The sequence below is a fragment of the Rhea pennata genome, chromosome 8 (genome assembly GCF_028389875.1).
Source record: "Rhea pennata isolate bPtePen1 chromosome 8, bPtePen1.pri, whole genome shotgun sequence".
NCBI lineage: Eukaryota > Metazoa > Chordata > Aves > Rheiformes > Rheidae > Rhea > Rhea pennata.
The window spans coordinates 25,998,708-26,024,473 of record NC_084670.1 but is presented as its reverse complement, the minus strand read 5'-3'; the positions used below and the strand labels follow the sequence as shown (position 1 = coordinate 26,024,473).

General features: G+C 35.8%; 1 protein-coding gene across 3 annotated transcripts in view; it reads right to left on the bottom strand.

Annotated features, from left to right (window-relative positions):
- Positions 1-25,766, bottom strand: part of KCNT2 (potassium sodium-activated channel subfamily T member 2) — a 155,825-nt gene that overhangs the window by 22,715 nt on the left and 107,344 nt on the right. For 2 of the 3 annotated variants that reach the window (XM_062581258.1, XM_062581259.1), the window contains 5 exons: positions 24,301-24,406; positions 23,831-24,003; positions 16,078-16,212; positions 9,223-9,334; positions 2,100-2,201 (listed from right to left, as the gene is read on the bottom strand). In XM_062581258.1, the coding sequence (XP_062437242.1) occupies positions 2,100-2,201; positions 9,223-9,334; positions 16,078-16,212; positions 23,831-24,003; positions 24,301-24,406 (628 nt within the window). Of the gene's footprint in view, positions 1-2,099; positions 2,202-9,222; positions 9,335-16,077; positions 16,213-19,191; positions 19,264-23,830; positions 24,004-24,300; positions 24,407-25,766 lie in introns of all 3 variants that reach the window. The other variant, XM_062581257.1, reaches the window with a different exon arrangement.

The window sequence follows — 25,766 nt, the reverse complement described above, 5'->3', positions numbered from 1 at the left end:
ACAATGTGATCCAAAAAAGGAGGAGTTCAGCTGCAGTAACTAATTGAAGTTAGTAAAATGCATTAGTATAACCCTGTCCCTTGAAGACTTCACTCATGTGTTACTGCCTATCATTTTTTATGGGCTAAATACATGCATATCAACTTCTACAGCTCAGCTGGGCAGAACTGCAGTAAGTCGTGATTTTCTGAACCCTATGTTAAACAAAAAAATATGTACTGCCTGTATTTATGCTGCATTTCAGCCAACTAATTAGGGACAAACATGTCTCCAGAGCCAAACGTATAAAGTATTTAATTTTCCAGGACAGCATAGAATGAGGATAATTGTCACGTTCTTCATTATTTATTATCTTGGCTGCATCACTTATGCTACAAAACTATCATTAGGCTGCCAAGTATATTCGAAGGGATTTGCATGACAACTTTTCCTTTTTTTTCTTTTTTTCCCCCCTTTTTTTTCCTTTTTTTTCCTGTCGTAAAGATATTTTAAAGACTCTTTTTGGCCTAAGATAGGATTCATCAGATGGGAACCTCACTGGTTCTCGTGATGTTTACTTTGTTCCTTCTATGCAGGAGAAAGATGTTGTCTAGAAAAGTATGGGACCGAGAAGAAAAATGATAAGAATGTGCTGTCACAGCATTTGTGACTTGGAATAGAAAATGTAATTCTAGAAAAATGAGACTCCTGAGCAGCAGGAGTCCAAGAAAGGAAGAGTGGTATATAAGGAACAATGAGAGGTTTGATTTCTGTTTTAAACAAAACTTTTTTTTTTTCCTTAAACACTTCCTGGTAAATAGTTTCACTCTATTTAGTCATAGCATGACTGATCAAGGCTAGGAAGAAGTTATTTATGTGCTGGAAGGAGTTGATGATGATGACAAACTGCTTCTATCCTGATTTATTTACTGTTTTTAATAGTGTCATATTTAGTGTTGATATGTTTAAAACATGCTTCATAAGCAAATTTAATTATTTTTAAAATATCCAGAATTTGGTAAAGGGATTTCCATCTGTTAGCTAATGTTCATTTTCTGGTAGCCATTCACATTCATGCCTATTCTACAGATTAATGAATTTGTGAGAAAAGCTTAGCTCCAGGAATTTTTCTCTGTACCTTGAGATCTCCTTCAGGGAATTAATTTTTAAGTAGAATTGAACACTTTTAAAGCACCTAACATCCAAGTAAATGAGTTTCCCAGAAAGGATGTTTAACGTCTGACTACAAATGCATCCACAGGCTACGTCTTGGCATAGGCAGAGCAGGAACGTGGTTAGATGAGCAGAATACTGAGGTCCTGGTGCGGCTGCTTATTTTGTATATCCCGAGCCTTGAAGGTGAGCAGTGGGAGCTGCTGATTGGGAATCTGGATGTGTTGGGGTATGTGGTAAGGTGGCAAGTGCTGGGGGAGAGGGGTATTTTTCTTCTTTCCACCCCAAAACCAGCAATTGTTACCTTCATTTGTCCCAACCCTCTATTGTTGGATCAATCGTTTCCCCAGCGGTCTGGGAAGGGCAACAGCTCCTTATCCCCACTGACTTGCCATCACTTCTTTTTGTATGAGTAGCTCCGTCTTGGATTCTTGAGGCAGCAAAGTTTAATGCTGCCTTTCTTCACATTCACCTTTCTAACCACTGTCTATGTCACTTGTTCAGACCAGAATGGGGTTCCTTGAATTCTGGTGATCTGGAGGACTAGTCAACATGAGCAAGAGGATAGGGCTCAATGAAGTAATAGAGTCCTGTATCAGCAAATGCAGATGGCTGATAAATTACTCATGCAAACAGTTCTGTTGACTTATCCAGTGCATATCAGAAGTATTCCTGTTACCTTACTCTGGAGAGCTTCACAAACAGTATTGTTTAAAAACAGTGTTGTTAGTTACAGGAGATGGTGATTTGGGGGTGATGATTGACCTAGCACTGTCACGTGGAGTATGCTGTATGGTATTTTGCCCTTGTTTCTGGCACAGGCGTGCACATTAATGCCTTACATATAGGAGAACTGACAGGGTCATCTAACATCTAACTGCAGATAGGAAATAAGTGGTGGCAATGCACGTCTGTGTTGAGTTGAGCCACATTGTTATTCACAGTACCTGATAAAGCAGCGTGTCCAACATACTGATGCTGAAAACCCTGCCAGCAGCAAAGGGCAGTCGAAACATAAATGCCAGATTAGACCCCTTTTCCCGTTCTTTCTGTTCAGGAATTAAAAAACAAGAATAATTTTAGTACTGTTTTTGAAAGGATTATAGTAATAACATCAAATGGATATTGCATTAAAAGAAATCACAGGTATAAAATCCCTTTTCTCTGAATATAGTTACTTTGCACATGTATGTAGCATCTGTGTTCAGTACTTTGTTTTTCAAGTTAAAAGATTCTGATTAATGCACATTATTGGTTGAATCATCACATCTCTTGAATTGTATGGGTATATTCTACTAGATCATTTTAGATGGGTGAGGGATTTCAACTGTACTTAAGAAAAGCAAAGCTTGTATTACTGCAAATTTCTTGGTGTCGACTGTGGACTCTCATTCAGGCCCAGGGTATCTATCAGGATTATCTGAAACCTGAACAGAGTCTGATTTAAAAAGCAAGAAATGGTACTTCAGTGAGTAAGTGGCAGTGTGAGAGAAGATAAGATATGGACTGGGGTAGAAACTCCTTTCTCTGATGTTTCTGAGGAAGAAAAGCAGACTATAACTATAGTTAGGCTTCTTTCTTCTTACCACAGCTCACTTGCATAGAAATGGCACTACAATGTCCTTCCATTAACTACTGGAGAGTAAAACTATAGGTTGAAAGTGATTTTTGCTATTTCAAGGAGAGATGAAATATCAAACTTTCAGTTCATGATAATGAATGTCATGAAGAATAAGATGTGTTCATGAAGTACAGAAATGTTCCATGTCATGAAATTAGAGGCATTTATATGCAAATGAGCAGTCTGCACCAACTCGTGTATCATCCAAATGTGTTTTTGTTGAATTGCAGGACTCTGCCATGGTTGGATAGACTGGTGGTACATGTTGATTTCTATAGCTTTAGATGAGCAGAGTTGAAAAGGATGTCACAAAAAAAGAATTTCCTCTCCAGATAAAAAATACACCGTAAAATAACTCTAAAATGTGGCATTAATGCATCCTTTATAAAAATGCCACCTTTGTCAATCTCTTCAGACTAGGTGAAATTCAAAATATTATGGAAATAAAATCTAATTACCTCCATTTTTTAATTACAAACATTCTCTATATTGTTACCAAACACTATTAGCCTGTATTAGATTTTTCCCTCTACTTTCACTCTCTGCTGACCAATGACCTAACATTAAATTATAATAAGTAAGAGTATGTTGTTTTGAGGGCAAAAGTGGTTTGGAACAAGCATTCCCAAAATTAAAGGTATGCTTAGATGATGGATTTACTCTAGACAGAGACATATCTTACTCTTCCTCAGCTAGACATGGTACTCATGTGACAGCATGATGAACCAATGCAACACATTAACTCACCAGAGAATTGTCCACTTTTTCTCCCTGCTCCTATCAGTTTTCTGTCAGTTTAGCAAATTGAATCAGCTTGCCAAGAATTCAGGTTAAGTGCCAAAGTTGTGCGTAAAGAAAGAGGCAGGAATGTTTGGTCAGGAGCAAGAGAGGAGGAAGATGACTTTCTTCTGGCAGCGCTGTGTGGTGGTCTGGCACAAGCTGCCTGTGTGCACAGGGAAAGGTATTTGGCTGTCTGACCCCACTGTATAATACTTGCAGTATGCTGCAGCTATAACCTGATTTTGGAACCTCTAGACAAGAGGCTACTAAGACCACTTCTGAAAACCACAAACACTTTATGCTTAAAAAGACTGAATGTGTTTAGACTGAAGGAGATTAAATCTGGCCTTTAAGATTCAACTTCACTACTAACATTTGCTAATATTGCTTCTATGGAATATTACACCAAATATAAATACAAGTCTGAAATCACAACATAGGCAAAGGAAAGAAGATGAGTCTTGCATACACAAACAAATTTGGTTTTGGTCAAGGTTGATTTTTTTTACATATTTTTTTGTTTCTGTGTGGTTGGAGCAATACTCTTTTTTCTTTTTTCCTGTAACATTTTTCTGAATCTTTGGTTTATCCTTCCTCCAAGAAACATATGCACACTTATACACACACACACGTGCTCTGATATTTTGGCCCATAATAACAGCAAAGGGGTGTTTTTAGCTAGCTTTGTACTTCTAACAACAAAATAGGCAGGGAGTGATTTTACAAAGAAAATTGGAAAAAAAAAACTCAGGCAAACTGTATGAAGAGCACTCTTGCTTAGAAAAGCATATCATTGTGCTTATTGCTGTAAGCCACAGGAACAAGAACTTATGTATTTCTTTTGTAGCGCTTACGTGCTTTTCTTTTTAGTGTGGTTTGCGGATGGACAAAGTTGAAGATATTTTTCTTCAGTCACTATTTTGAATTAAAATTTGGGTGTGCATTATGGCAAATGTTGTAGGACTTGTTTTACATCAAATACTTTGAAATTAAAATTACATGCATATTTACCGCACCTTCCATTAAACTAAATCCTTTTAAATTCCTGCTATAAAGTATTTTATAGGGAACTGGCTGTGAATTGATTGTTTTCGCATCAAGTGACTAAAGGTATTATGTTTATCCTTCCATCTGTTTAGAATAATTTGCAGCCGATTCTGGTACTGTGCCAAGAAAGGTAGGGGGTAAGGCAAGCGATATTTTGGGACTAATTTGGTTCATATCCAAAGTTCTGAAGCTAGAGAGGAGGACATCACTATTTGGTTTGCTTTAAAATGGAAGCTTGCAGGCTTATATTTTTTTCTCTTTAATATAAACCTCTTATATTACTTCCCCTCTGTCTTTTATTATAGGCTTGCTTTTTCTTCACTCTTGCTTAAGAGTTTAGTGAGAAATACAATTTTTATTAAGGCATGCTGCATTGAATTTCTGTTTTATTACCTGCAATCTCATTGGTTTTCCAGAGAATACAGCAGCAGTAGAAGCCAGAAATGTGTCATAATGTCCTTAGCAATTTTATTTTACAGTAAGTATGAGCCCAACAGCTCTTTCCCTGACACTTCTTGGAATTCAGTGATCAGGAAGGGCATATAACTAGTTAGATAAAAAGTATAGATCATCTCCAGAAACATGAATAAAGAGCATGGCATAAGTGTGTCCTGTGGAACTGCAAATATATAAATTGCATTTTAAGATAAAGCCGTTAATAGATGGAGATATTTGTCATCCTCAGTTGTGTCTCTATGGTTGTGGCTTTGCTCAAAGTTATGAGGTTTTAAATTTTTATTGGCTTCTTCCTAAATAGCAACTACTGTACATTTGTGGTCTTGAGACAACGTTCTTAGCACGTACCACACCTCCTACGTACACTCTTTAATTTAAAATTAATTACTTTTTTCCTAAGTTTACATGTCATAAAAGGGAATATTAGAGAATTTCTGTCCACAAGATCAAGTTCATAAACTTTTCAGTTTATTTATGTCTTTTCTAGCTCCTCCTTGTATTTGTATCAAATACCTAAAACCCTGTTTTAGCCAGTCCGTCAATAGTTTAAAGAGATCTAGGGTACATCTTGATATTCTTCTCAATTTAGACAGTAATATGGGAACTGCTGTGGTATGCTCTAACTGTTGTGAATTGATAATGCAAAAATTTCCACAAGGAAGACACAGGGATATGGTGTGAGGCATAGTTTGGGAGTTGTGCTAGAGCGTATAAAGGTAACAGTGTCAGTAGTGTATTAGGGGAGAAGTGAATTGTGTTGTTAGCTTTGGTAAGCCTAGGGTGTTGCCCGTGTCAGATTTAAGACTGAAAGCCTCTTGTACAATTCCTCTACATACAGAATTTTGGATTGATATCATCTCACTTCCAGAATTGTTTATGCTATTTTGGGCTGTTTGTTCTTAATCTCTTCTGTTTTACTTTTTTTGGCAAGAAGAGATTCATTTTCTATAGCTAATTTGGAAGAGCTTTGTAAAGATCTATCAATTCAGCAGCCAAATGAATGGGCTAATTGTTTATACAGTTTTAGTCAGAACTGTGGCAGATCTAAATCATCAGAGATCCATTTAAAGTTACACCAATTAACAGATACTGATCTAACTATTTTTAAAAAATGTCATTGCTGCATGCTAACTGATGCTACATCAAATCTGCTTACAACCACAGCAATAGTAAATAATAAAGGAGACAACATGCCCTATTCTTAATTGAAGCTGACTTTCTGTGTATCACAGCAAAGGTATTTGGCTCTCTGAGATAGATTTCAGCTCACCTAACATATATGTGCTTATTTCCGTGAAGGATAAAAATTCAGAGATTAGTCAGTTTGATTAAAAGATATATATGTTTGTGCATATTTTTTAAATGACAATTCAAAGGCATAGTGTTTTCATCCTTCAATGGATACCCAGAATATTTACACACAAATTAATCAAAGAAAACTCGTGTGAATCTCTTCGAAGACACTATAAATCCTTTCTTTCAAGAAAGGTGGTGTGGTCGCTTCATTTTTCTTCTCATTTAAGGTCAATGGAGAAAATAAGTTTGAAGTTCAGGCTATAGGTTTTTTTCCCCTTTCTCCACTGTGTAAAAGGGTTGTTGCTTTCTTTTATGTCAGTGCTGAGTGGTTTTTGGCTTTATTTATTTTTAAAATAAGGAAACTTGCAGCTGTAACAGCAGATGGACTTCTCTGATTTGCATATCTTTATTCTGCAGCCCATTAGGTTGCAAAGTCAATTTTGCATGTGTATTTGACTGCTAGCTGAAGGCAACTTCCCTGGCTTTTGTAGTCTTTCTGAAAAAGGGTGCTTAATGCAGAAATAACAATCAACTGTACATTTGACTGCATTAGATAATTTTCACTCAAGTTTTTAATTGCCTTTCATTTTGCATGAGGGAGTTCTGAAGTCTAATGAACTACAGCACCACCTGTGAAGTGCTCCCTGCAAATGTTAAGATGAAATGAATGGGAAATATCAACAGCAGGCAACTTCAACTGCAATGAAGAAAATGTTCTTCCTTTAAGATAATTTATCTACCTCTATTTCACCATAGCATAATTTAGATAGGAAGTTAATTAACTCTTCAGTTTCCAACATATCTTCACAACCTAGCATTTGTACAATAAATAAATAAATATGTAGAAAAAGTTACAATCTTTACAATGCTATTCAGTGCCTATGCTATAAAAAGAAGGTGAGGAACCTGTATCAGGCAAAAAAGAAGACTGAGATTAGAAGTCCTGATTTCATGGCTTTGAAGTAGATAGATTTTCAACCTGTGAGGTATTCCAGAAGCAACTGTAGATATCACATACTGGGATGTGATTACTGTTCTTACCTCCCTTTATAGTTAAACTGTATGGATTAAGAGTGTATGCCAAAAACTTCTGCTGTAGGTGTAGTACAGCAAGGAACAAAGCTAGGTTGGAACATAGTCATGAAGGCCTTCCAACTGTTGGCACTATTGATCCCCTAAATAAATTGGCAATGCAGAATTCCAGTCAGTTCCAGTTTATTCTTCCTGCAGTGAAAATCTGAGGGAGTACTAAAATGCAGGAACTGCAGGTGCAAACCTTTATGGATAGTGGGTGTGGTGTAATCCAAATGAATTGTGTCTCCCACTACAAACTGCTTCTCTCATTGTATAAGTTTTTTTCCTCACTTCCTCACAGTTGTTTTCGATGTGCTCATGTGAGTAATACGTGAGTAAGGTTAAGCCCTCATTCTGTTTTAGACAAAGGGCAACAAATCACAAAAAATCACCCAAGTGATGTATAATCTTGTGGTTGAATGTAAGCATGATAGTCAACTAAGTAAAAGACTGGTTCTTCTAATGCTTATCCTGTACCATCAAAAAGGTGTGTTATTTTTTTTGTTTTTTTGTTTTTTTTTTTTCAGAATTCCATTCTTATGTAAGAAACTTGTAGTAGCCTGTAGGGGAAAACAGGCTTTTCACTAAATCTATATTAAAATCCGCTAGGTCAACATTATGCAAATAGTGAAAGTATTTGAAATGTCAAATTTACTCACAAATCTATGAAATACCACAAAATTTATTGTACAGCTAGGAAATGGAAAATACATGCCAGATCTGTCTAGCAAACTTGAATTCATGCTGAAATCATTTTTGTTAATGTATATAAGATATATGAGGTGAAGACTGGGGATGCTACATGAGAGAATCTAGCAATAATGTCTAGTTTGATAGCGGAGAAAGATTAGTGGAGTGAAAGATCTCTGTCCTTGAAGACTGGCTTCATGATAACATCTGTCTTTTTCTAATAAAGTAACTTGGAAAAAGGCCTGAAAGATGCTGGTGGAGATGCTGAAAGTTTCGGGGAGTCTGGAGGTATGTAGGTCAGATCTGTGAGAAAAAGACTGTTTTGAAATTTACTGAGTTGAGTAGGTGTTGCAAATCACTTCCCATCTTCTGTCTAATGTTTTAGCAACAGCGTTTTGAACAGGCCTGGGATCACATATTGGTCTGGCTATTGAACTACACATTCCTAAGCAAATTAAACTTACCTCCAGACAGCCTCCCTGTTCCCTAGCTTGAAAAAAATAACACATGCACTAAAATGTATAAAATATGAAGAGTTTATCTATCATTTTAGTAGTACTACTCCTTATCCTTGGTAGGGCAGTCCTGCAAAAGAGGACAACTGATGTTTGCAAACTGTCATGATAAAGCACATACCAGACAGATATTTGGAAGTGTTAACGTAATACATAATTATAGTACTTTTGAATTGAATTGGAATACAAAATGCAGTATGTTAAAATATATGTAATTTAAGTGTTCAGACAGTGAAATATTTTCCACATTCATGGTCTGGAAGCTTCTTGGAAAATTATATCAGCTCTAAATATACAGTTTTCCAAAAATACCAATTTCCATTATGTCAAATGTGTCCACCTATATTATCAAAATGGTTGGTAGATTAATTTTTATCTTGTAAAGTGGCAGAACTATAGAAACCAAATTTCATTCTTAAATAAGGGTAGAATTCAGGAAAAAAAACTATTACATTAGCCCTGCAATCAGAAAGTGATTTCACTGCTTCCACTTGTTTTAAAGAATTTTTCCAAAACCAGGAAGAGAGGAGAATGATTAGTTATTAAAAAAAAAAAAAAAAAAAAAGAAAGAGAGAAAGCAGGTTTTCTTACCTTTTCCAGTTTGGATAGAGCAAGAGAGTAACAGTCTTTGGCTCTAAACTGCATAAATCTCATATTGGCTGGATGAGTTAGTTCTGTGATAATGCTTAGGCTTGAAAACAACCTGTATTTTAAAAGAATGCTGCAGTTAGAGCTCTAAGTATAACAATTCACAATTGTAAGGCTCTACATTGATGCTGTGTTTTGTATTCATGTCTATGTTTTTAATTAAGTGCCTGAGAACTATGCCATGCAGCAAAATGAAATGCTGGTATAATAGTAGAGAAAATTGCACAAAAAATTCTCTGTAGATTAACAGCAGCAAACATATTCAAAGATTGAGTTTATAAGATATTTTAATGCTGGAAGGAACTGTGTATTTTCATTACTGTAGATTTTATTTGATAATTTCTAATATGACACATCTGTAGAAAGCAACAACAAAAAAACCCCAAACTATAGAGCCTTCACTAAGTATCTGGTTGCATGTAAACTACCATTACACTGAAACTGGCTATTGACTATTTACATTTTATTTTCACTTCTATTTATATGCTCTGTGTCCACAGGCTGAGAAACTTGGACTGAAACTGACGCTTCTTGGGAGACTGAGAATTTAAATTGCTGAGCAAATCAGATACATACTTGTATTCCCACTTGGCAGTATTTGTGTGTATAAAATGTTTCTAATTTTAAAAAGATACATTATTTAGCAGTTATTCAGACTTTCAGCAATAACAAAAAACAACAACAAAAAAAAAAAAAAGCAGTGAAAAAAGTTAATTCTGATCTGGCTGCATTACCCAGATATTCATGAAGCAGATTAAACAACCTGCCCACCCACAAATACAGTCCTCAGGGCTCTGAGAAGCAGAAAGATTTCTGATTTAGGCTACCCAAATACTAAACAATGTAGACGAGAACTCAGATTATTATTTGAGTATTCCCTTTCTAGACTAGTAGTGTCCTCAGAAAATGAGGCATGTACATTTGCACCCTGTTCCACTGATTCTGAAAGTATGTATTTACACATGACAATAGGTCATTATGCAATTAGTGATTAAAGCATCCTGACCTGTGGTTCATTCAGACAGAATAAATAAGAATTCCAGATTTAATATGTATAGTGCTCTTATAGGAAAGCTAGCAGTTTCTGACAAGTTTATTGCCTTGGGTATTTTTGAAACACGGAATATTCTCTCAGCTCCCTCCAGAGTTAGATTATTTGGCTACTCTGAATAGACAGATAGCAATTAGTAACTGTTTTTAGTAACTGTCTGGTTTCATAAGATAAATCAAGAGTACTACTTGAACAATCTGTTTGTGATTTTGCTCCTAATTCCACTTTTCAGAAGCTATAAAGCAATATCTTGTATTTTACTGGGCGCACCAGAGTGTACTTTCTAGGGCAGAAAGCCAAGCAGAGACACTGCCTAAATTGTCATACGCAAGGGAAAATCAGCATCCCAGTAAGAAAATGAGCGTCTCCAAAAGTTCACAAGAGCTCCACTGCACTCTAGCTGTAGCAGCAATATAAAAATAAGTAAGTGACAGGTGTGACATTTGCCTGAAAATACAGAGAGACTTTTTTGATGCAGAACATAGTATATAAAAGTGAAACAGGACTTCCTATATAAAGGCTCCTCTATTTTTAAAGAGAAGAACTGAAATAGAGGGAATGGCACACACTGTGGAGTGATGATTATAACTATCTCAAAAAATACGTAATTATTTATAGATTGCCTAAACCCATAAAGGCCAAAATGTCTGGCCTAAGCATTGAAAATTCATCTTAGAATCCAGATGGTCCTTTCCTTGAAGCATTTTTAGCTTCCATAGCTGTTTTACGGGAAGAAATCCTTAAACTTTATCAGTTCTGAAATGCTCTGCTCTTGTGGAACAGTCAGCAATCTGCATTGATATAGAAGACCTTTGTAAAAATAATGAATATGTTATGAAAATTTACTTATAAAATAAGCATTAGTATATACATTATCAGTTTGGACACATGGAAATGCCTTAGAAATCTGAAATAGCTTTTGGTAATTTCTTTTTTCTAAAAGTAGATAAAAAGGAGAGGTTGTAAACCATGGATAGAATACTGGGTTTTATGACATCAGGGTATTCAATTTAAAGGAATACTTCCCAGAAAGTACACAACACTTAACTGTTAAGGCCAAGTCTCTGTTCATTTACCCTGAAAAATGATGCTGGGAGACAGAAGCAAGAGCTGGTAATGCTTTACAACTGATGGAGATACGAATTGCTGTACACGTATGTTGAAGATTAGTAATAATCTTCAATTCTAACATTTCTGGTTACCCAAAGTGAGCCTCTTCTAAGCAGCCTGTTTTCATTTGGGAATAAATGTTGAGCACTTCTGATGATTTAGTTTCTCCACTGATGCCCTTTCTAAATAAGGGCATGTGGATTCATCAGTTGCTTTTTGAAAAACTTTGCTTTAACTTTCACATTGGCCAGTCTTCACCATCAATATCATCTGTTATTTTTCATGTATAAGACTTAAATGGAGCACAAAAACAGATCAAGTCTTCAAGATAAAGATGTATGGTTCTCAATTTTTGGAACTATTAACACATTTAATAAAATTTGCTGTGTTTTCTTGCTGTTCAAGGATGGAGGTGGCCTTTTTTGCAATCACATAAGCCCCTTATTTTCCTATCAGACCTTTCCAGAATGACTGGCATGTCTTCTTTTCCCCTTCGCTACACAAACAAACCTAGGAAATATTGTTTACATCAGGATAAAATGACTAGAGGACACTAATGGAGAGATTCTCATTAGGTGCTATCATGAGGAAAAAAGCCAATATGTTGTGCTACTGATTACAGCTTGGAGAACTGTGCGTGTCTTGAAATTACCTTCAGAATCAGCAAGTTCTAAATGGCAAACGCTGCCCGACTTTCCCTAGTACTCAGTGCCAGTGATTCACTATTATAAAGTATTTTCTCCCAAATGATTCAGTTGTAAAGGAAGGTTCTTGGTTAAAACCAAAACAAATGAATGTCACTGATGGGTGAATATGAACAGCTGGTCTAATTAGCAAAGATTTGCAAACATGATTGAGATTATTATAAAATCTAATGAATTCAAAGCTGATGCTGTTTACAGAAAAAGCATGAGATAAATCAGGTTGAAAGGAAGCTAGGAGGCCTCTAGTCCAACCCCCTTCTCAAAGCAGAGTCAGCTGTGAGCTCAAACCAAGTTGCTCAAGGCTTTATCCCATTGGGCCTGGAACTCTCTGAGGATGGAGGCTGCACAGCCTTCCTAGGCAACCTGCTGCACTGCTTCTTTGTCCTTAAGGGTAAAAGTTTTTTCTGTACTGGCTACTGACTGGATAGTCTGAGTTTCTCTTCTTCCAACTTTCTTCTACCCACCAACTCGCTTACACAGCACTGTGAGGAGCCTGACTCTCGATAACCTCCCTGCAGGCACTGGGGGGCTTCTGTTAGGTCCCCATGAAGTCATCTCTTCCATCCAGGCTGAGCAAGCTTCGTTCCCTCAGCCTCCCCTTGCAGGACAAGTGCTTCAGCCCCCGGACCATCTAGGTGGCCCTCTGCTGAACTCGCTCCAGATTACCTGTGTCCTTCCTGTACTGAGGGGGTGAAAACTGCATGCCCTATCTAAACACAGTTTAACTTGTGTGGAGTAGGAGAGGCACAATAACTTCCCTCCATCTACTGGCTGTGCCCCTCTTAATAAAGCCCAGGATAGTGTTGGCTGTCCTTGTTGCCAAGGCACATGGCTGGCCCATGTTGTGCTTGCTGTCTGCCAAGAACCTCGAGGTCCTTCCCAGCAGAGCTACTCTCCTGCCAGGTAGTCCTCAACCTGGATTGTTGCATGGGGTTATTCCTTCCCATGTTCAGGATGCATCCTTGTTAAATTTACTTTCCACAGATGTGACCTCAATGTGGTATGACCTTTGCTTTTTTTGCATGGTAGACCTTGAAACAAAGTTTTGGGAGCTTTGTCATATTGTAACAATGATAAATGCCACTCATCAACCATTTCTATGTGGGTTTTTTTTTTCGAAAACTGCACTTACTAAGTTGGTATCAAATGAAATCCATGATGCGTTTTGTCAAGTTTTTAGTCTTTTTCCTCAGTTTTGTAGAGAGGAACTTCACTGAAATGGCAATGCAAGCAGAGCCTAGGTGTGGGGAGATGACTGCCAAGGCTGCCTCCCAGTATTTATGTTACTGTCTCCTTATTGCTTATTGTAATACAGATTTTTAGGTTTGCTGATATACCAAAATACTATATGTCTAACAATTTATTTGTACAGTTGTAATGATAACTTGATCTCAAACGTGTTCTGAACAGGCTATGATAACAGGATGGTAGAAATGCTAGCAGTTATGTTAACAGTTATGTCTCTCTGAATAACTAAATATTAAATATGATCGTGTAAGGAAAAATGGAGTTGATAAACTTGGTGAGAATCTGAATCATTTAATGGTGACTATTTGTGTGCACTGTAGTTTAAAAAGCATTGTGCATATGCTCAGGATTTTCTGTAGCTTCCTAGCTCTTTTAATCAGACTTCGATGCAAACTCTGAGAGGTGCAGTGCTGTTATGCAAGATTTGCTTATGATCTATTACAGATTCAGCACCTAGGGAATTAATCCTACATGTATAGATTAAACACATGATAAACATAGCTATGAGATGCAACTGTGGTATCTCTTCACTTGTATGTCAAGTGTTATAAAAATCTGTAAAGCACTGATGTTTATCATATAAGTTCATACATACAATGTATCTGTTAGGTAGCTCAAGAAACTTGTTAAAGTTCTGAGGAAGAAGAAGGAATTTCCTCTTTATATTCTGCTTTCGTCTATGTTAATTCTGTATCTTGCAGTGTATAATTACTTAAGCTTTTCTGCTTGGAAAGCTTCTTGTATTACTGTACTAAGGAATAGGCATTTAGGTTTGAATATTAGTAATATAACACTCAGAACTAACAGTGATGGGAGATTCTAGTCAATCTAGTGATAAAGGTACATAATTTACAGAGAAATTCCAAGTTATTAGGTTTCTGTTAAAGCTGGACTTGGTCTATCACCAAGATATGAAAATAGATTTCTATTAGGAAATCAGTTTCAAAAGTGGCATCAGTAAAATTCATACTTTACTTAAAGAGTGCATTCTAGCAGAATTAGGGGAAATGATTGTCCAGGTACATAAGGCTAGATGGCCCCTTGGCTTGAGTGTAATGGACACTGCCTGAAGGCTTTGAGCACCAGGGCAGGTCACTTCCATGCTTAAGTCCCTCTTTTCTATCCTTTTCTGGTAAATAAGGAGCGGATGGGGAGCAGACAGCCCTAATCAGATGGATGGAAGACATGAGTTGCTGCTGAACTGGTGTTTGGCACGAGACAAGTGAGAAAGACACTAGGTTTTCCTGAATCAAGAAGATAAACCTAGAAAGCAAAGAGTGTCCTATCTGGTTTCTCTGCAAGTTGGAGCTGACTCAAACTACTAAGTTTTAGGTCTACTGCTATTAATAGATTTCTTAAGATACTTGAAACGTAGTGACCACAATGTTAGCAACTAAAAACTTAACTGCCAAGCACCAGCAGGTTACAACAAACAATAGAAAGCAAGAGGAAATAGAAAATGCTCTTTTTAGTCTGCCTGAGGAAACCCAATATTTCTCTGAGGTGGATTCTGGGGAGACTTGATGATTAGCTTCATATTTGATATCAGAAAGTGAAAACAATCTGTAGGACAAAATTAATAAATCTGCAGTGAACATATGGTATGTCTTAGTAAAGTAGTAAAATTAAAAAATTTATAAAATGCAATACTTGTGAAAGTTTACAGAGTTTTCTGAAAAGACAGTGTTAAGTCATAAAGCAAGATATTTGATTTCTTTGATATTTGTAAAAAGAACCTTGTAGTCTTAAAATTATCCTGAACATGAACATCCTGAAGATGTTTCCTTTATATTTGAGTTAAAGCTGCCATCTGGTGTAAGCATTGTGTAAGATAACTGAATGTTTAGATAGCAGTTCTAGTTGTACTGGTATGGTATGTATTGTAGCACTGATGCTTCTTCTCCCCCCACCTCACCCCCCCTTTTTTTTCTTTTTGGAATTTTAAAAGGTAGAACACAACTGTTTCTTCAATCAATTCCTCCATTTTATATCTGGGGGAAACTTATTGCTGGAAAATTCAGCTATATATGCAAAAGCCTCAGTGAGATAGCCTCATGAAATATGGTTAACAGTACACTTTAAGGACACACAGATTAAGTTAAATGATAGTTACTAAATTTAATATAGATGTAATTATGAAAAACATCACACACCTGTGCACAAAAGGTACATATTCAAAACTCAAAGTTTTTTTTTAAGGACAGAATTAGTTTCTTAGGTAACACTGATTTTGTTTCTTTTCAGCACATGCAGTAATACCAGCTGCATTTAACTACATTGTCACACACTATTGAATTAAAAAAAAAAAAAAAAAAAAAAAACTCTGTTGAAGTACTCTTGTTTCCATGAGTTTGTTAAAAAAAAAAAAAAAAAAAAGATTTGAAAGACTTACTGTGCATCTCTGTTTAAACCTAGAAGATTTGACATGGAAAAGGGCAATAATATTGAATTATATTTATCTCCAGCAAAAGACTAATCCTTGAGTCATCCTTGTCCAGGTGTGATTAGAATGAACCACAGAAAGTGCACGACTTGGGCCCCAAATCAGGGAAGCATTTCATACCTTAGTGGTAGTACGTTTTGTGTGTGTGCATGTGGTGGAGTTTTTGTTTTGCTTTAAACAAAGGCATTGTTAACTATTTCATGATTAGAGAAGGTGTGTGAGAGATTGCAAATATCTCTTACCTGAAGAGTGTTTGAACATTTACAATAGTCTTAGCATCTGCCATGTAGTCTTCCTCAGCACTCATTGTACTTTCTTTGTCCACCACTACCATATTAGCTGCAAAGGTGACCCCACATCTTAATAAGTCATCTAGGCTTTTGTGAAGAGAAAAAGGGAGAAAGACACAAGCAACTTAAATACGGAACACTCAAATGTTATGGACGGCTGAAATTGGTAAATTATATGTTGAATTGCTGGTTCCCTTCATTTTGTTACTCCATGTACATACCACAACTTCCAGTGTAATCTATATAAAGTAGATTGTTTAATTGAATTTATACATTAAAAATCAGTTTTCTTGACATCACATAGAATGCATTTCAGTGGGTTGCTATAGTCCCTCTGCCTTCATGAAAAAGAAATTTATTTCAACTTTTCAACAAGCCTTTAACAATTTTGTGGGAAGACTGTATGCTCTTGTGCTACAACAACTTATTTACCTCATGGTAGGTACTATTTCTGCAATAAGTAGGTTTAAAGTGATTACAGTTGTTTTTTTCCCCACAAACCCATTATATTTCAGTTTCAAAATGTTTAAAAAGTTGCTACCAGGAGATGTAACATATTTCTCTCTAAGCTTAGCCTGTGTGCTGGAAGTGTTCTCATGATGCTTTTGGGAGTAGCTGTACATCAGTAGAGCCCTTTACTCTCCTGGACAAGACCTCCTGTGAAGACCAACCACAGGAAATAACATCAGATAACTGTGTTACATTTCCCATTATGCCTCACAGCAGTAGTTCCAAACTGTTTTTCAGTTGTTTGGGGTTTTAACAGTAATATTTTGCAAATAAACCATGCACTTTTCATAAAGCTTAGAAAGGGATTTTTTGTAATGATAAACACTGCAAGCATGGGGAGGGGACCTAGGTATCTAGCAGTTTTTTAGTAAGTGGTAATAATAATAATGTGTGATATTTCCATGTCATCTCATAATTTTTCTATCATATAATAATACAACTGGTTTTTGATAACTATTAACTAAATCTACTAGAAATTTTCTGAATGAAATAGCCCCAAAATATAAAAAAATAATAATTTGATACCTTTGAGTACCTACTCTAATTTATTCTGGAGGAAGTGTACAAATCATAACTTATTATTTTTTTAACATTTAATGGCAATATTGTCAAGTTTTCTAAGAATTAATTCCTCGAAATGATTCATATTGTTTTTAATTTATAATTTTAATTGAGCTTTACGTTTCCTGATTACATTTTTCTTTTCAACAGTGATGTTTTCAGGTTCCTGAGTTTGTATATGCTATTTTACATATATGTGTGTGTGTGTGTGTGTATATATATATATATATATGTATGTATGTATTTAAATAAAATTTTGGATAGGAAATTCTACAAATTCTTGGAATCTACTCTATGTTTCATATTTTAACAAAAAGGAGGGGTAGATACAAAATTGAAGTTAATACTGAAATTCCCTCATGGTTTTATCTTTCAGAATATGCCAGTTCATAAAAGGTGACCAAACCACAAAGATACTAGATACCTAAAAGGTAGTATGTGGCACCTTTGATTACTCTGGGAATTTATTTCACAGCTACTGAATGAGAAATGAACTTCGGAAACTTCACATTGTATTTATTAGCTAAAGATGATAAATGATTAAGATCGACTTTTATTGATTCTGCGTAATTTCAAAAGTTTAAAAACATAGGAAGTAACTGTGAACTGCATTTCTCAAGGTCTTGTTGTTTATACAAACAGACGCTGAAAAAACAAACTACAGAATATGGCTGTTGGTTCTGCTTTTTTTTTGAATCTGAGATAAAGCGATTGTATTGCCAGAAATGATCCACATGTTTATTCTAGTGTAACTATAAACTGTAGAATTCTGTATTAGCACTTGTTTCAAAACACTTTATTCATTTGATTCTAAAATTGGTGTGAAAAATCAGCTAGAAAATTGAGAAGAAATCACTTTAACAAGGATTTAGTTCTTTCCTTTTTGAAAAAAATCAGTAAATTTTAGTAAAATTTAATTTTACTTATTGATAAAAACAAGTCAACGTTTTGGGGTTATGAATTATTTGGTATACTTTGAGCCAATTCAATTATTCTGCCAATATAAATTCTTTTTATAATTGTTGTGGAATTGAGAGAGAAACATTAGTAAATATTCACTAAAGACACCTTTCTGGACGAGAGGGAGGCAATCTAGAAAGTGAAAAATATTTCTATAGAATCATTACAAATCTCACGATGGCTATGATATCACCAAGGTAAATGAGTTTTTAAAGCCCATGTTGTAACAAATTGAGAATTAAATGTATTCAATATTCAGAATTTCTATTGAAAAATCGGATTCCAATAGCTCAGAACAGGGCAAAAATTACTTGATTTCCATCATGGAAACCCAATACAATATTAGCTATGTAGTAAAGCAAACCATTTTCTTGTTTGAATTAACATTCTAGACATAGGAACTTAAGAAAAAGCTAATGAGCCCATGTTCTTCTCTTGTTTCAGCCTGATTTTTACATTAAAGCTATGTTGCTAAACCTAGATTTGAAAATATGTTGTAGAAGAGATTAAGACAGAAATGTAGGAGTAGGTGACGTTTTAAGTAGTGGAAAGCAAAGACTGCTAGACACACTTTAAACTACCATTATTAGTACTGTCTACATCTTGTAGCTATCTTTACAAAACCTTAGTCAGTAAATCCAAGACAACAAATAAACTAAGTATAAAATGACACTGAAATCAGGCTATAATCTGGCAATTTCTAGAACCATATTAATGCATCTAAATAACTGTTATTTTAATCTTCTACTTTGAAGATACTAACCTGCGTTCTCTGTCATGTAGAGACGTAATGTCAAGTAAAGCTTTTGATAGTATTACCTGTAGTTATGTAAACTACAAATGAGAGATTTTTCACTAATCATTTCCTTTAGTAGTCTGAGATTTGGAATCCCAAATTATAGCGCAGTGACACAAACCATGCATGCAAAAAAGATCATCTTCAAATACGACACCAAACTTAAGCATGCAATCACAATACACAAAACAAACCACTGACACTACAATGTTAAGTTTTCTAACAGTTATTTCACCTACTTGTCGATAGAGCCCACCATGTAGTAAACCATTGGAAACCAACAGATTGCATCCAGAAAATGCATATCTGGCCTAAGCAGCAGATGGGATTACAAAATGAAATACATCACAAAAGCAGCATCTCTTCAAACGTATATCAATACACTGGTAGCTTGTTTAAAAAAAAATCTTTTTAAAACTTTGGCAGAATAATTTAATATTGTAAACAGGAAATAAGTTTGCAGAAAGCTGTGAATCAACAGTTTGTTCTGATCATAAAGAGTGATCAGAATTTATATTTATTAATAAATGCACTTCTTAAATCAGAAATTTTATGGCACAATTCAATTCCAAATATCTTTTAAGAATGATTGACTGATGACAAAGACAGTCTACAAGCATGATTCCAATGCATGACATAGGAATAATTAAAACAAGCAGTGAAAATTTTTAATAAAAATGTGAAGTGGAACCCAATCATTTTTGGTTTTAGAGACATTAGCTCCATTCAAGTCAATGGTACAATAATCTTAGATGAAACCTTATTTTTAAACAGGAAGTGGAAGGCAAGACACTATTTTATGGTATTGTTTTTTCAGTCATAAATTTTACTGGATGTCTTCTCACATACTGAAAAATAACTGAAATCTTAAAACCCATGAAATGTATAGATATTAGAATAAGCATGCCATAATAGTTTGCCTAGATAAAGAGAGAAAATAGGTATAGAACAGCAAGGAGGAGATATTTTTAATTGGAAATAACTGAAGTCCTAAGTCCAGTGGAGTTAAACTGAAACATTCCAATTGACTTGAATGGCAGCCCGGATCCCACCTTGGGCAGGTGTGAAAAGCACCACTGTGCCTTTCAGCTAGATTCCTATAGCCCTATAGTAAGCCCTATAGCCTTTCAGAGAGAAACAATGCTAAGAGTGTTAGTTTAATTAAAACACATGGCTTTTAGTTTATGCTGAGAAAAAGCATTTCTAGACTTAAAATGTGATAATAGCATAAAAATATGTATCAATATGCAAAGTCAGGCACTACCCTGAAAAAGAAAGTAATCACTAGAGGGCACTGTATACTTGCATGTCCTACCATCTAATATGGAATTTGCAAACCAGCAGTCTTTAAAATAATAATTTATACCTTTACTAATTTGTGTAATTCATTTTATGCCATATTATAAATTATAATTAAACCCTTTTCTATTTTGCAAACACAGGTATATACTGCTTGACTAAAGATCTAGACTTTTGTATAATAAATCACTTAAACTAGAATATATAAAGAAAAAGTGTGACTCTGGGATAAGAGCCTACATGCCACTTTTACTGTTGTCTTTTCTTCTCATCATAGTGTGATTTAATGTTCTGTACATGCCTAACCTTCATTTTTGTATCTTCCAAATTGAGATTGTAAGTATTTGAGCAGCACCAAAGTGTTTGAAAAAAGTTTTTAGTGTCTGATTATAAATGATTAGTCTTGCCATAAAAGAATTTGTCTGAAATTTTCAATATCTAATGTGAGGAAGTCTAAGAATTCCACAGATTTCCAGACAAATAGGATAGTGAAAACATTTTGATTAATCGGGAAGATTCAGGTACACTCTGAAGCTTCTTGCGCTCTGAGACCTACAGGCTTAACAAGATGAGGGATGTCTCCCTGCTTTTGAGCATTACCCCTCTCTGTTTTGATACTGTCTGTGGAAATACATGTTCACACTTCCTGATTTTTCTACCCGTGGTAAATACCTTTCTAACTGCAGTTTTGAGAAATGGGGAAAAAAAAAAAAAAAAAGGTGCAGTTGATGCCTTAAGATTGCTTTTCTTGTACTCATAGATATATGTAAAACTATATATGCCCTATATTAGTTTTCTGAATTCCGCCTCCCCCCTCCCCCCGGCAAATAGCACGGGAGAGACAACAACTTCTAGTACCCTGGTAGGCTCTAGTACTAGGTTGTGCCTGTGTCAGGGGACGTGCTGCCATTCTTTCCTTTCCCCCACTGTAGATCCACTGTAGGGATCGTCCTAACCAGGTACTCCAGACAGGCTTCCTGCTTGCTTTCTGCTCCTTGCGCATGCCCTTCCAGGTGCAAAACACCTCTGATTCAAAGACAACCTGATGGCAGACTCGAGAAGAGCATTTCCCAAAGATGTTTTAGGATGTTTGCTGTTTTATACAGACTGACAGATAGATGCATCTATCTATCATGTTATAAGTAAATTTTAAGGCTTTGTGGCAGATCTTATGTCAAGCATATTGACACTTAGTCCATTCTATAAATTCTGAGTCCCATAAAAAAACAATACAGGGAGTAGAGCTAAAACCCAGTGTGAGCTATAACCATTGCATTTCCAATGCTAGAAAAATCTGGATGAAAAGTAAATATTTCCTAACATGTCTTTGGGGTTGTGAGGAGGAGATTTGATCAAGTTTTTCAGGATTTTTCATTAGGACATGTTCTTACTAGGTGGGATTTTGGGTAAAAGTGGAAGAGAGAAAGTTCCTGGAGTAATTTTTAAAATGATTTGGTTTAGTGAGCAGCTCCTGTAAGGTAGTAGTTAGCCCATTTTAAGTTTTGCACCTGGTAATGTGTAACATTTTACATATCATTCACTTCAGTACAGCCATTTCTGAAAGTAAATGGAAAAGGTCTTTGGCTTTAGTAAGGCACAGAGAGAAGGAAAATGGTCTGTTTTACTATCTTCTTCATTTTTCAGAAATCTAAGTGTATTCTGTTCTACTCATCTTCTCATACCACGTTGTATGGCTGTGCTTTAAGCAACACTATCACATAACTCTCAAATTTGAGAAAAAAACTTGAATATGTTATCTCTTACAGCAAAGGCATGAAATGTATCTTTAGCCTGCAAAATAATGGAAATAAACATCAACATTTACCTCCTAAAGCAATCAATTTACTACCTTTGGATAATACAAAGAGAACTGAGAAATACCAATATGAGTGTAATGAAGAGATCAAACTTGAGAGAGGAGCTGCTTAATACTGAAAAGGAGAGTATTCTGCCAATTATGTCTATCCTGGTATACTAGCATTGATTATAACGCTATGAGTAATCAAGCATGATTTTATAAGAAAGAAGGGAGTATGGTTTCTTACCGTTTTTTTGTTTCAAGCCCCGAAGGTGAATAACGTACCACAGAGATTAGAAATTATAATTCTGCTTCAGTAATTTAGTGCATCTGCCTAACAAAGATCTTTTTGCAGGCATTACTATAGGGGGTAAATTGGCACAGGAGTGTAGGATGGTAACACCTGTAACTTTCATGTCTATTGTACAGCATCCAAGGGGAAAAGAAAACATTAAGGTAGCACAGGAACTGTTCCTCCAGCCACTTTATTTCTCTAATGATAGGAGAGGAGGTCATTGCTATGATACAGCTGCTAAGGCATGGTTTATTTTAGAGCTGCACAGATGGAGAGTGTAGGTTTAATAACAAATAAACTTTTCCATAATTTTATATAATTGTAGACAAAGGGATTTTCTTACTGGTTTATAGAACTGCTTGTCTTAGAGTAACCATAGAATCAGGAAGGTTGGAAGGGACCTCTGGAGATCATCTAGTCCAACCTTCCCTGCTCAGCAGGGTCACCTAGAGCATGTTAGACAGGGTTGCATCCAGGTGGGCCTTGAAGATCTATCTCCAGAGAAGGAGACTCCACAGCCTCTCTGGGCAACCTGGTCCAGTGCTCCGTCACTCTCACAGGGAAGACATTCCCCCTCACAGTCAGGCAGAACTTCCTGTGCTTCAGTTTCTGCCCACTGCCTCTTGTCCTGTCACACGGGACAACTGAAAAGAGTCTGTGTCCCCGTCCCCTTGACACCCTCCCTTCAGGTACTTGTAGACATTGATAAGATCCCCCCTCAGCCTTCTCTTCCCCAGGCTAAACAGGCCCAGCTCTCACAGCTGTTCCTCATAGGGCAGGAGCTCTGGCCCTCTGATCATCTTTGTAGCCCTACGCTGGACTCTCTCCAGCAGCTCCATGTCTCTCTTGTACTGGGGAGCCCAGACCTGGACACAGGACTCGAGATGAGGCCTCCCCAGGGCTGAGTAGAGGGGCAGGATCATCTTCCTCGACCTGCTGGCCACACTCTTCCTAATGCAGCCCAGGAGACCACTGGCCTTCCTGGCCACAAGGGCACATTGCTGGCTCATGGTGAACTTGTCATCCACCAGCACTCCCAGGTCCTTCTCTGCAGAGCTGCTCCCCAGAAGGTCTCCTAACAGGTCTAGGCCACTAAGTGTGTCATGTAAAGTAAGTTTTTGTTGTCTGAAGTACTGTTACATAGCTTGATTTTGTACAAAGTTTTTAGTTCTACCATGATCCAATAATATTGATGTAATTTGGGTTATTAAAAGGAATATTTAGCTTTAATATTGCCCACAAAGAACATAGATATTTAAATTCAAAATGGTTATTTGTAATCAGCAAGAAATCAATTTAGTAGATGACAGTTAACACATGGTATTATTTTTGTCACCAACCTTTCTCAAAGATATATGTGCCATAATGTTTTTGATTTTAAGCTGGCCATGTGAAGAGTTACTATCTATCACAATCATGATAAAATAATTTGAAAATGTATCATAAAATAAACCCAAATAAATAAATAAATTTAAAATGTACATACGGGTTATCCAGGAGTAATACAATGGGATTTAGTTCTTTCTTTGGTCTGTAATAAGCTCTGAGTGGAACGATAAAATTATATAAACCATTTCCAGCAGTTTCTGCTGCAACTATAATCAATTTATTTTTGAATCCATAGGCTTTCGCATCTTCATAGTAATTATGTTGACACCCCTAAAATCAGAATAGGAAGCAAGTTCAGTGAATTACAGATAAGGAGATGTAGCTCTGGCATTAAAGAATTTTACAATTAAAATCAGAAAATTATACCAGCTGAGATGATCTTAGACCTATACAAATATATATAATATTCAAAAATACAAATATTAGTGGATGAAAAGGGTGAGAAAACAGGCAGCTGAACAGTTGCTAAACAAATCTTACTTCTAAGTAGAAACCAGAATCTAAGTCTGTTGAATATAAAAGACAAATGTGAATGCAGTTTTACGTTGTAACAAAAACTCCCTTTACCTTATCTAGTCTTAGACAACAGAAGGGCACTTTTTCATGCAGAAGATGGCAAAATGTGGGAGAACTTCCAATATAAGGAGAGTAAGGAGGATATCCTTTGGCATACCTAGCAGAATAGAACAAAAGTTTTATAGTATAGTTAATTACTAAAACACAACTGGCTAATCAAATATTTTGAGATGTTTATTCCTATGCCTAAGTTTGATAGTTATTTGTAGACTAACAGAGTCAAGTACTGGAAACAAATTATATCCTTAATAATGATCAAAGGAATATATATTTTGTTGCTTAAGGTAATTCTATAAAGTTTACTGAAAGCTATCATATTTGTGGTTACCAAAGGAATTTTTGGGGAGGTTGTTTTGTTTGGTTTTGTTTTTTGCATACAGATATCTTTGCAAATGGCCTGATATGAAGTGCTGTCCTAGTATTTCTAACACGTATATTGGAACTTTCTGAAAAAAAGGAAAAGAAGAAAAATAGTGGGCCTTATACTCTTCCTCCTCCTCCTTTTTCTTTCAAAAACTCAAGAAGTGAGGTTACAAGCAAATATTAACTTCAAGTATTTTCTTGTTTGCTTTCTTGCTCTAATAATAGATTTTCAACATGGTTAGAATATGTTTTAGATAATCCTGGCTCTGATACATTATCTGAAAATGGCAGATTATCTTGCTGGCGTGATGCATCAGAAGAGATTTGCATCAGAATATCCACAGCTTTTTGGGGGAGACAGGGAAAATAGCAGGCCTTATAAATCCTGATCTTTCAATTTGAAGATAATTAATTCTATTATTTTTCTTATTGGAGTTTTATGATCTTCCCTGAGGCTTATCATATTTGCCACTGTTGGAGATGGAAGATGGTGCTAGGTGTGCCACAAGCTTTGTTGTGCATCTCAGTTTTAATATTCCTATTAGTAATTCCAATAAACATAATTGCTCATGTGTTTGAGAGCTTCAGGACTGAATCTTCTGTTTTTGTCTGAGTATCATGTAATGACGTAATGTATCATTACCTTCAGTAACACACTAACAAACACTGTAAATTAGAAATAATAATTTTGTCTCATGCTGTTTTTGTTGTTGTTGAAACTCTGACACCTTCCTCTGAGTGTTCAACAAGCCTGTTAAAGGGTAATCTGATTATCATTGCATTCTCAGGACAGAAGCGTTTATCTGTTTACAGATGAGTTCAGTCCTATCCTTAGAAGTATCAAATATAAGAAAACTATTCATGCATCTGTGCTATAAAATAAATTGCAATATACAATTAGGTCCTTATTACTAAGTGTAAAAAAAAACTCCACTAAATTGAGACATCAATTTGTTTTTCTCATTTCAAAACAGTCATAACAGTATTCTGCTAACAGATAATAGCATTTCTTGAACAGATAAAATTCTGCAACTGGCCTTTACACGTCCTGCTTGCTGCAGCTGCTTGGATTGAACTGCACATCCAAAAGTTAA